Below are 12698 nucleotides of genomic sequence, written 5' to 3' on the forward strand. Positions count from 1 at the left end.
TTTTGTTCCTCAAGCGAAGATCTACCCCAAAACGTCGATAAGAAACGAGAGAGGAAATAAAATTCTAGCGAGAGGCCTAATTCATTTAGCCTAATTACTAATTCGTTATCAAAAAATGTGACAAAACAACGACCAAGTTTTGTACGGAGTGATGAGTTCTTTCAAATCAAACAATCGGAACGGAAATCCATGGAGAACTGAGTGAGGAGATACGATTTAAGTGAATTGTGGACGACGGACAGACGGATGCCATGCCATGCCATGGCAATAGCTCTTCGGCCTTATGGCCAGATGAGCTAAATATATTCATCCATCTAGCTTAGGGTGCATCAGTTGCCCTCACTTTCATAAAATCTGATGCGTTTTTGTTTGGGTGTTCCTTTTCACCAATAAAGACATCCTGTAAAATTTTTTGACCATATTCAAAAGTCTAATGGTGGCACCATGAGGTTCATTTTTTGCCAAAAACGCTTATTTTATGTTTTCGCGTAAGGTTTGAATCACAATGTTGGACTCCATTTATTGATTTCTTGTGAGCCAGAGATCATGTTAAGAACCTTTACAAGGGATTGAGAAGCATTAATGTGATTCATAATACATTTGTATTGTTTAAAAGTAGTTGAACAATGATTCAATGAACAGCTAAAACTCAAACTGTGCTTGATAATATATTTAGAATATGGACTAATGTCGCTTTTCCACTACCAACGCGGCTGAGCCGTGCCGTGCTGAGTTGGGCTGAGTCGAGCTGAGTGGGGCTGTTGGAGTTGCATTTCGACTACAACCGCGCTGAACCGTGCTGGCTGGAAGTGGGTGGACACATTGGGTGGAGTTAGCGAAAGTGGGTGGACATTACGTGATGTCGTTAGGCGGCGCAAACAGTGACATCAGTGACCTTTTAAGCGGTAGTCTCACAACCCGGAGAGTAAACAATAAACATGGAGGACATGGAGTCGTTAGTGTTGCTGGTCTTGGTGTTGTGGCTTGTTGTCACCGACAACACGAACAGATACTGGCAAGAGCGTATAGATGAGGCGAGGCGCATAAGGCTTCAGAAATTCTCGTAATTCTTCTTCTTCCGGGTTTGCGGTGTTTACAGATCCCAGCGTGCTCGTGGGGCGTGTGTGGGCGTGTGAGGACACTCCTCCTCACCAATCAGTGCACAGGGGAGTGTCTCCTCACGCCCCTAGCCCCACTCGGCTCGGTTTGGCTCGCTTCAGCCCTACTCCAAAACCGTGCGAGTTTTGGGGGCTGAGCAGGGCTGAAGCGAGCCGAGTCGTGCTGTTCTTAGATAGTCGAAACGCGAGCCGTGTCGGGCTGAAGTGAGCTGAAGTGAGCTGAAAAAGGGTAGTGGAAAAGGGCCATTAAAACGTGTATCTAAGATATTTGGTATACTCTATAAGGTGCCATAATGTTTCATGAAAAGTGATAGAAATTTTGTCATAAAAGTCATAAAATAGCAGCTTTTTCCATAACTTTGAGCTCCTGGTGCCACCATTAAACTTTTGAATTTTGTCAAAATATTTCACCCAGTGTGTTTTCTTACCAAAAGGAACATAAAAACAAAAATGCATCATGATCGGAGGAACTTTTCATTTTTAGGGGGCAACTGATGCACCCTAATCTAGCTATTAAACATCTGCATGAGTATAACATGAGTGTACCTGCTGGTGGCTGCCTTGACGGTAACGGCCGTGTAAAGTTACTTTGTGCTCCTCGGGGTTCACTGTATGTCCCTCTGTGAGTGACTGCAGTCACTGGAGTGCTCCAAGTGGACCCTCGTCCACCCTCACGACGAGGATAATTACCTTAGGTGTGGAAGAAAAAAAACAAAAAAAAAACGCGCAAACGTTGATTTTCAAAAGCTATCAAACTACAACAACAAGATCTGTATGTGTTTGAATATTATCAGCTGTACATACTGGCAAGCAGTGCGCTCTTGGGTGCGGCTGGAGTGAAGAAGCGGGTGTGGCTCTGGAAGCCCCGTCCTCTGGTTCCACCAGTAAACAGGCCTCTAGTGGGTGGCTTGGCCCCTCCCCCTTTGAGAGGACGTTTGGGTAGAGCCAAGCCTACAGGTAGGCTCACTTCCTTGAACTCTGCAGCCAAGAAGTCATCTACGTGCATGGAGGGTGGCCGGCTCGTGTTCTGTTTACGCTGCCTGAAGATGTCGTGAGGCCGGCTGAGCTGGTTGAAAGCGCCACGTCCGCGCCCACGAGGAGCTACCATGATGTGAGCACGCTTAGCTGGCTCCACATACTCCGATTTGCCACTGCCGAGAGACATACAAAATAATTCTGAGTAATTATGTTGGCTATTCTATGCACACGAAGGGGGTTTTCACATATGCAGTGTTTAGTCTGTTTGAATTGAACCATGCATTCTTTGACCAGTGAATACGAGAAATGTAATAGACAAACTAATTATTTTCATAATTATCTCATTACTTATCTAACTCCAGCTGTGTTTTGCGTGCTTGGGTGAGTTGTGTGATTTCTATGTGCACTTTGCAAAGCTTATTCAATCCCTGTACTTCTGACTAATGAAAGTGCATATGAATGTGTTTTGTGTACCTAGACGTGATGAAGGTTTCATGTTTGTGCTTCCCCAGTCTAAAGCCCTTTGCTGGTTTGCTGTGGCCTGGTGAAGTCGGCTCACTCAGGAATGAACGGTCTAACTCAGCCTTCAGGTTAAGATCGGGGCAGCACTGCTGCGCCAGCGTGACCAGGTCTACTTTAACCTGCGAGGCAAAAAAACAAACTCCGCATGACATTTCAGCACAAACACAGCACATAGTACCTCACTCATCTTGAAATAAATCAGTATGAAACCTGTTTTGTCTTCTAATAACCACAGCCACCTTTCTCACACAACACAGATGACTGGGAACTGGTAATAACTAAACTGGGAGAAAAACTAGGTACATTTTTTTTTTTTAATCTCACCATGTCCTGGTCTGCCTCCATGTCATCTGACTGGAATGGAGAATACCAAAGAGCCCTCAGCTGATCATCCAAAAGATCAGAGAGAATATATACAGTTCTTTGGGGGAGAGAACACACCGTCAAATCACACAGGCATATCAAGAACCAACACTGAGTGTTATATTAAACATCACCAAATAAATTTTAGAGTAGTAATGAGAACTCAACAAGCAGGTGAGACAGACACGCTCCGATACCTGTTGTTAAACTGGGTCTGGAGCGGTTCTGGAGAAGGAAGAGTTGGCTCGGTTTCAGGTTCTGCTTGGCCCATAGTCTCTCCAGCAGTTTCCACAATCTGCCGGAGACCCACCACGTTCTCCAGCAGCGCTTCCAACGAATCATCCTCTTTAAGGAGTTCCTATGATAGTTTGGTTATAACACAAGCATTAGATGCGAGATACACCGAAAAAAGTTCATACTCAGCCAGACATCACGAACATATTTCTTTAAAGCACGCATACACACACACACACACACACACACAAAATGGAGGCTGTTCATTCGGCATATTATTTTCAGTTAACAAGATGGATGTGTGGTGCAGTTCCAATGGAGCACTTGCATGTGACGTCACAGCCGATCCAGATTGTGACAGACGCCATCTTGTCAATCAAACGCCATATTTCCGCCTTCTACTTCTGCTTTTACTTCTACCTTTTCTTCTGGAAAACCCTACTATATACAATTCTACTACAATGGCTGCGGCTACAAGCTCTCCCTACCTGTGCACGTTTTTTATGTGTATTTTTGCGTGTTGTTCGTCTGTACCGGACTTCAATATCCACTACAACCGTATGGACTTACTGGACATTGGTTTCCAGCAGAAAATGACGGTTTGTAGCGATTTCCATCGTATGCACAACATTCCGGACGAGACAGCGAGACCAGCGGGGTCTCCGTGGATTGTTATCGGAAGCAAAGCGAAGGAGGCGGCGTCGGGAGCGGAAACAAAAGCGAGGCTGCAGGCAGAGCCGGCCTGTTGACTAAGTTCAGAAAACAGCCACTCACATCTCCACTGCTAAGCCTCTAACTCTCCAACGCCAGATCCATGGTAAACAAGACGGTCGATTTGGAATTACAGCTGGAATTACCTTATTCTATTCTATAATCGGCTGGTCAGTGCTATACTCAATACTTAAGTGACTTACCCATCCAATGAGGATTGTTATTTTCTTGTTTACAAGATGCCACATCGGAGTCGCTGACAAATCCTGAATTTCTGTAAAGATAACTGTCCAGAGATTTATAAGCACGCAGTGCTTCACCACTGAACAGCGAGGGAAAGTTGATGAGGTAATTATACACGTCCGGGTATTCCGCTGGCAGTTCAAAATCCACTGACACGGTCGTGAAAACTCCGTCCGGTAAGCCATAAGGGTCACTAATCTGTAGATCGTTTATTTTAGATATATATCTAGTTATCTGTTCATTAGAAAAATGAGCCGTGTAGTCTGTCGGTTGAAATTGATCCATTCTGTACACGAGTGCAGCAGTATTCAGCTGTGTTTTTTACCGACAAGATGGCGGCTGTGTACTTTCCGGTCACGTGACTGCAAGATCTCTATACTGGGGGCAATACAGGGCTGTGACAACTAATCAACAAGAGCAATAAAATATGATAAAAATACTTGCCAATGAATATTAATATTGATTTGTTGGTCCATATTCACACTGGCCCACATCTAAGCAATACATTTGATGGCAAATTAGGGAGAACTTTACAACTAAGGAAACTATATGACCAACAAGAAGACATGCTCATCACTATCCGCTGCCACGAGCATCTTATGAAAACCTCTTAACACTTACGCCCTTATAAGCCCATTGCTTTAATATTGACTTATGTCGTAAGTACTATGGCACCTTCATAAAACGCTACCCAGCTTTTTTCAGTAATATTAGCATGCAAAGTTTCATTAATGTAGCTTATGTAGTTTCTGAGAAAACTTGTCCTCATTGAAACGGACGGACAGAAGGACGGACTCCATTCCTATATCCCCCTGCGCACTTTGTGGCGGGGGGGATAATAATAATTTCACGTAAACGATTTTCGAACTCAGCTTAGATCATGAATAGTAATATAAGCACGCAAAGTTTCATTGATGTAGCTTACGTAGTTTCTGAGAAAACTTGTCCAGATTGAAACAGATGGACGGAAGGATGGACTGACGGACGCACGAACTCCATTCCTAAATCCCCCTGCGCACTTCATGGCAGGGGATAAAGAGTGTGTTAAAGGGGAACTGAAGGCAAATATTTAGTATCAAAATTCTATTTCTCATTTTATTAAATACAGAAATGCATTTTTGATAGCTATTCTGTCGCTGCTATAGCAAGTTATGAGTGTTTGAAATACACTATGTAATATATCAGTCCATATGTCAAAGCAATGGCCATAACCGAGATTCGCTGAGACCTGTGCGAGACATCGTAGGACGGAAGTAAAACGTACAGCGGAAATCAAAGTGACCAGCATCTGCCAACGTTGTCAAAAGACGCGCGCGCCCTCCTTCGAATGCTGACATAATCAAGCCGGAAGTTTTCCCCATGTCCGAAATCGCTCCCTCCTCCCTATATAGGGCACTATATAGTGGGGACGCCATTTTGTAGTGCTGTCCGAAACCTTAATGAGGATTATTTACACCCTATATAGTGCACTCAAAGTATCCCACAATGCGTCACGAAAAGTAGCGTACAACCGATGGTCACTAACCAAAGCAATATATCCCATCATGCATTGCGGTCGCACTGAAAGAAATCAAATTAAAAGTCTCAAATTTGGTTTAATAAAAGGCAGCGGCAAAGAAGAAAGTATTCAGCCTTGATTTAAAAAAATGAAAGCTGCAGGTACTTTGTATTGATTAATGTGGGAAATGCGCTCAGTATAATATGGATTTATCACAGAAATACATGCATGTATTTATTATTTTGAAAACCCACCAGCTGCCTGATCTGGCACGTTTTAATTGTGCGACAGTAATTATGTAAATACCAGCGCGACGGACTAGTGTCCGAAAGCGTTTTTTTTTTTTTCATTTAACCAACCAATGGTTCGAAGTCGTATGAAATAATCTCCATCACTGATGAAGCTGGCAAATCTCGAAATTAATCTAAATTGGAATGATATGGCGATCTGGCTGCTGTGTAAACAGTTTTCAAAATGGTGACGCTGACGCGTCACGTTTGAAGTCTCGCACAAGTCTCGTAAAGATCGCGCGGATAAACGATGCCTGCCGTGGACCATACGGACTACATTCAACATGATTAAAAACCGAAAAGGCCGAAAAGTGAAATATAATATGCCAATACGAGTCAGGATATAAGGTTAATAAAACCGAAAACGTAATTGAATAACACGCTAATTAAGAAATAAAGCAAGTTTAAAAATGACTTCAGTTCTTTTTTTTTTTTTTAAAGATATTTTTTGGGCTTTTTTCACCTTTATTGGATAGGACAGTGTAGAGACAGGAAGTGAGCAGGAGAGGGAGAGAGACGGGGAGGGATCGGGAAATGACCTCGGGTCGGAATCGAACCCGGGTCCTCGGATTTATGGTGTGGCGCCTTATCTACCTGAGCCACGATGCCCCCCCAAAAAAAGACTTCAGTTCTCCTTTAAATATCCTAAGAAGCAAGAACAATGAATGGGTCATATCAAAATATAAGATTTCTATGTGTCAAATACAACACTGAGTACTATAAGTATTAAAGCATACATGAAAAAAACGTGTTACTGTATATGAAAGTGGCATGTTCAGATTGCTAGAAACCATATAAAACTAGCATTTATGCTATATTGTGCCCAGAATTTAAATCTCATGCTCCCAGCCCTTGTCCTGGAGTACCCCTTGTCCTGCATATTTTAGTGTTTTAACTCAAGAAGAGCTACTAAATGGCTCCCTTGGCTCCTGGACATGGATGGCTGTGGCATTGTTGAGATTCATGGCGTATTCACACCTACGTTGTTTGGTCCGGACCAAACGAACCAAATTTCCCTTGGTCCGGACCTTTTGGGTTGGTCTGAATACAAACCACCGAACTCTGGTCTGGACCAAACAAGCGGACCGAGACCGAGCTGCAAGGTCAGACTCGGTCCAGACCAAAGGAACCCTGGTGCGGATCTTTTGGAGGTGTGAAAGCAGACCGGACCTAATCCGACAGTTTTGCTTTTTTGTACCTCGGGAGCTTCCGTCATTTGTCGAGCATTATGGGAAACAGAGTCTTGACACTCCACCGCAAAGTGCAAACACTGTTTCGGTTGTCAAGGGAACCTTACAACAGTCGTTCAGTCATTCAGACCAGTGGTAGGCTAGACTACAGAGTACAAAAAATGAGTAGGGGGCAAACGTGGGCCGAGGAAGAAACGCGTACCCTTGTGGATATATGGGCAGATGTCCACATATCTGAACTTTTGGAGAGAACACACAAAAATGCCGACGTGTTTGCTGTATTCAGTGAGAAAATGAAGGAGAAGGGGTTCACGCGCTCCCCAGAACAATGTCGGCTAAAAGTGAAGAAACTCCGTCAGACCTACATTAAAATCAGGGACGTTCTTTCAAAAAGTGGCGGTACTAGCGACGCAAAAACGAAATTCATCTATTGCGTGAAGAGCCAGAACTGTCACAACATGATGTGCGCTCATCAGCGCTATCCTCCGTAGCCGCCTTGCCCTTTGTCGTCGTCGTTGATAAATTACTTGTACAACTGCATAGTAATCGCACAATTGTGAAAACAGTAAAAACTGGAAAAACATATAGCTTTGATGACATTAAAAAGAATAACAGCACGGAAAGCCTCCATGACTACTTTTGAACTTAACGCTTTGTGCGCGTGTCGTCTCTGACCAATAGCTGAACGACCTCAGGGCGCGTGGCTTTGTTGACAGATTTTGGTCCGCTTACTAAAATGTACAGTGTGAAAGCGAACCGCACCAAAATGAAAAAATAAAAAAAAACATTTGGTTCGGACCAAAGCAAGTGAACTATCGAACTATCCTGGTCTGAATACACCCTCAATCTCTTTTTTTTTTTAATGTATATTCAAATTCACAGTGATTTAAGGCCTTAAATGCGTAAAATGTAATTTCAGACAAATTACGCCTTTTACAGACCTGTTGAGACTTTGTTCGATTCAGACTGGAAAATATGTAAAGTTGGCAGTTGTACCAATGCACTTCATACCGTGACGTGTCTTTCCAACTCTGCAAGCGGATGTTCGGTGGAATCATCTTTCCACTGGAGCAGCTGTTTCATATCATTCACATTCAAAGCCAAAGAGCGGGAGTCCATATCTTCATCCTGGTACAGTACAAACAGGCTCTCATAAACACAAACTACACTCTTCCTCTCTTCCACATGCAGTCATGGGAAAAAGAAAGTACACCCTCTTTCAATTCTACGTTTGTATTTATCAGGACCAAAATAACAATTGTGTAGTCTTCACCAACTTCTATAAACAAACAAATAAACTCCGGTGACTACATATTGAAATGTTTTTTGTTTTGTTACCAATTTCCCCAAAAAGTAAACCAGCATTCTGAAATCAAGTGAGGAAAATATAAGTACACCCTATACCATATATCATAGCAACAATAACTTAAAGTCTCTCACATCACTTTTGATAAATTTTGGCCCACTCTTCCTTACAAAAGTTCATTGATATTTGAGGGCATTCGTTTATGCAGAGCTCTCTTAAAGTGCACATCACGGGTAAATTCAGGAGCAAGATCAATGCAATTCTATTTTATATTGAACTTTGGTCAAATATCCGTCACATTTTGCGCAATTTTTTTTTTACCTTGCACAATACCAGAAAAATTCAGCTGAAATCAAGCCATTTGAGGCGAATTGGTCCGCCTCTGAAAAAACTTGGCATTTCCAGGCAAACATTGATTTTCGTGACGTCGTGTGCGGGACGCCTCCCTCTAAATCCTACATCAGCGCTGGTTTGTTTATGAGAAAACGACCTGGTGGTTTTCTGCAAATTTCTTCAACGTTATCGCGTAATTATTAAAATGGTTAACAGATGTATCATAGGAGGGTGTAGCAACACCAATCTTGATGGGATTAGTACTCATTTTCCAAAAGACCGGACAATGAGAGAGAAATGGGAACGCTTGGTCTACACAGGCTGTGCACTGAAACCGTGCAAAGCTCTCGCAGCCTGCTGGCGCTTCCGCAGTTAACGTCACAAATCTGGCTCCAGACTCCCTTGGGATTTTTCCAGACACGTTTTGTTATTTTATTTTTTTCTGCTGTAGACAGATGGCCTTGTGCAAAATTACCCTCCTGGATGAGTGTGTAAAGGGACATACTTTCATATAAAAAAAATGAAATTGGTCCAGGATATGCACTTTAAGATCTTAACACAGCATCTCAATGGGCTTGAGGTCCGACTTGGCCATTCTCGTGGCTCGATTTTTTTCTTCTTGAGCCATTCAGAGGTCAATCTGTGGTGTGATAGGGGTCATTGTCCTGTTGTACGATCCAGTTTCAGCTTCAAATTTGTCTCAAGGATATTCTGGTATAAAGTGGAGTTCATTGTTGTCTCAGTGACTGCAAGTTTCCCAGGTCAGGTGGCTGCAAAACATGCCCAAATCATCACCTCTCCACTACTCTGCTTTACCACTGGTATGAGGTGTTTGTGGTGATGCACTGTGCTTGGTTTTTCCAAATATGGTGCTGTGCGTGATGACCAAGCATCTTCTCCTTGGTCTCATCAATCCAAAGGATACTGTTCCAGAATGTCTGTGGTTTGTTCAGATGCAATTTTGCAAATCTAAGTCATGCTGCCATATTCTTTTTGGAGAGAAGGGTTTTTTTTTTTCCTCGTCACCCTTCCATGAAAGCCATACTTGTTCAGGCTTTTTCTGAATGTGCGGTCATGAATGAGGTGGCACGGTGGTGTAAGTGGTTAGCACTGTCGCCTCACAGCAAGAAGGTTCTGGGTTCAAGCCCAGCGGCTGACTGGGGCCTTTCTGTGTGGAGTTTGCATGTTCTTCCCGTGTCTGCGTGGGTTTCCTCCGGGTGCTCCGGTTTCCCCCACAGTCCAAAGACATGCAGTTAGGTTAACATGGGAAGGCCTTGGGCTGAAGTGCCCAAGAGTGGCGGCGCACACACACGCAGCGGCTTTGCTCTCCTATGATGAACTAAATTTCATTGTACATAAGGCATCCTATTAAACATTTAACGTGTTCACAGAGGTCTTTAGGGCACATGATGTATCTCCTGGGTTTGTCTTGGTATTAAACAATCTGACCTTGGTCTGAATTTGCTGGAATGCCCACTCCTGGGATTACCGACGACTGTCTTGAAGGATCTCCGTTTGTAAACAATTCGTTTTACTGTAGAATAATGAATTTCAAATTGTTTGGAGATGGCCTTATAACCCTTTCTTGATTGATGAGCAGCAACAATTGTTTCTCTGAGGTCATGGCTGATGTCCTTTCTTCTTGGCATGATGTAGACGCACACCTGAGTGCTTCAGAACACCAAACTGCCAAAACGTTTGCTTTTATAGAAGTAGTCACACTTCTTAATGATTAATTAATGCATTTGTGCATTATATTAGTAACTCCTGGCTGCTAATTACGCTCTTAACCTCCTAAGGCCCAAGCTGTTTTTTTACATGCATTTTTTTTATTTCTCTTTGCTATTTGGGCTTATTAGAACCTGATTAGAATAAAAACTAAGCATCATCTTTTGATAAGATGTACTTTTAGAGAAAAAGTATGTCCACATATGTGGATTCTTGTTCCGAATTTCTAAAAAGTGCTGTCCACGCATGTGACCGCTAAGCCCTAGGAGGTTAATGACTGTGGAAGCAAGAAGGGTGTACTTATGGCCCTTTTCCACTACCCTTTTTCAGCTCACTTCAGCTCGCTTCAGCCCGACACGGCTCGCGTTTCGACTACCAAAAACCAGCACGACTCAGCTCGCTTCAGCCCTGCTTAGCCCCTAAAACTCGCACCGTTTTGGAGTGGGGCTGAAGCGAGCCAAACCGAGCCGAGTGAGGTTGGGGGCGTGAGCAGACACTCCCCTGTGCACTGATTGGTGAGGAGGAGTGTCCTCACATGCCCACACACGCCCCGCGAGTACGCTGGGATCTGTAAACACCGCAAACCCGGAAGAAGAAGAATTACGAATTACGAGAATTTCTGAAGCCTTATGCGCCTCGCCTCATCTATACGCTCTTGCCAGTATCTGTTGGCGTTGTCGGTGACAACAAGCCACAGAACCAAGACCAGCAACACTAACGACTCCATGTCCATGTTTATTGTTTACTATTCGGGTCGTGAGACTACCGCTTAAAAGCTCACTGATGTCACTGTTTGCGCTGCTTAACGACATCACGTGACGTCCACCCACTTTCGCTAACTCCACCCAAGTGTCCATCCACTTCCAGCCAGCACGGTTCAGCGCGGTTGTAGTCGAAATGCAACTCCAACAGCCCCACTCAGCCCGGCACAGCTCAGCCCGACTCAGCCGCGTTTGTAGTGGAAAAGCGGCATTATTTCTTCCCACCGAGTTTCTGAATGTTGGTTTAATTTTTGAGGAAAAATTACTACATATTATTGTTTTTTTGTTGTTACCTGAGGTTTTGTTTGTTTATAGAAGCTAGTTATGACCACACAGTTGTTATTTAGGCCCTGATAAAGTACACATGGGTGCACTTTCTTTTTCCCCATGACCGTACATGCATGAAGCTTAATGTTAACACACAATTCTGACTTTATTACGACAACAAACAGCAGGAAGTGATTATGTTTTTGTTCACCACTGAGTCATTGTTGAGAATCTGTCGTAGGAAGTCCAACAGAGCAGAAAGCAGTTCAGCTGATTCTTTGTTAAAAGACATGATTTCTCTTCGGAGGAGTGACGACACGGCAGAATTGTGCTTCCTTAGTGAGCTGCAACATAAACAGCATGATAAACCCCATGTATGGCAAAACCAAGATCAGCATTGAATGAACTACTGCACATACACAGGGGATATTTAAATAAAAGCATGTTACCTCTTCAAGTGATACAGCCCATAGTCATGTTCGGTCAAGAACATCATTGTTCTGAGGCAAGTGAGCTGAAGAGTGTAGCTGCTGTGTGAGTGTCTGAGCACCTCCAACATTCTGTCACATATACTCGGTATCATGTCCTTTGAAGGTAAGGCGTTAGCCAACTGCTCCGCCTCAGACACACACACCTCCCCTGAGCCACTCACAATCAGAGAAATGTCTTGGTCGCACAGTGATTGGATAATTGAGGCTATCAGTTCTGTGTTCTGTTGCACCGATATGTTGGCATCCACCGGCGGGAGGAGCATCGCAAGCAGGATCAACAGCATCTCGGTCGGTTTGTCTTCAGGCCGCCCCTCGCTGCGTATGCCTCCGCTCAGAAGAGCCAACATGGCTGCCTTACAGGAGCGCTGAGACACCAGTGAGTCTAGCAGGGCTAGTAGCCTTGTCAACTGCGAAGTCACAGCTTCCCTAAAACAAACAAAAAAAAAGTGTCAGTAAATCAATATCTGCTCATCTCATTATCTCTAACCGCTTTATCCTGTTCTACAGGGTCGCAGCCTATCCCAGCTGACTACAGGCGAAAGGCGGGGTACACCCTGGACAAGTCGCCAGGTCATCACAGGGCTGACACATAGACACAGACAACCATTCACACTCACATTCACACCTACGGTCAATTTAGAGTCACCAGTTAACCTAACCTGCAT

The 12698-nt window shown here is 43.7% G+C and overlaps 1 protein-coding gene across 3 annotated transcripts in view; it reads right to left on the reverse strand.

Moving 5' to 3' along the window:
* virma (vir like m6A methyltransferase associated) overlaps positions 1 to 12698 on the reverse strand; it is a 62682-nt gene that overhangs the window by 2016 nt on the left and 47968 nt on the right. For 2 of the 3 annotated variants that reach the window (XM_060900139.1, XM_060900137.1), the window contains exons 15-22: positions 11992 to 12459; positions 11754 to 11886; positions 8159 to 8275; positions 3179 to 3339; positions 2943 to 3039; positions 2571 to 2737; positions 1923 to 2269; positions 1665 to 1808 (exon numbers count right to left, since the gene is read on the reverse strand). In XM_060900139.1, coding sequence (XP_060756122.1) covers positions 1665 to 1808; positions 1923 to 2269; positions 2571 to 2737; positions 2943 to 3039; positions 3179 to 3339; positions 8159 to 8275; positions 11754 to 11886; positions 11992 to 12459 — 1634 coding nt within the window. The remainder of the gene's footprint in view (positions 1 to 1664; positions 1809 to 1922; positions 2270 to 2570; positions 2738 to 2942; positions 3040 to 3178; positions 3340 to 8158; positions 8276 to 11753; positions 11887 to 11991; positions 12460 to 12698) is intronic. The other variant, XM_060900138.1, reaches the window with a different exon arrangement.

The sequence above is a fragment of the Neoarius graeffei genome, chromosome 19, assembly GCF_027579695.1.
Source record: "Neoarius graeffei isolate fNeoGra1 chromosome 19, fNeoGra1.pri, whole genome shotgun sequence".
NCBI classification, from domain to species: domain Eukaryota; kingdom Metazoa; phylum Chordata; class Actinopteri; order Siluriformes; family Ariidae; genus Neoarius; species Neoarius graeffei.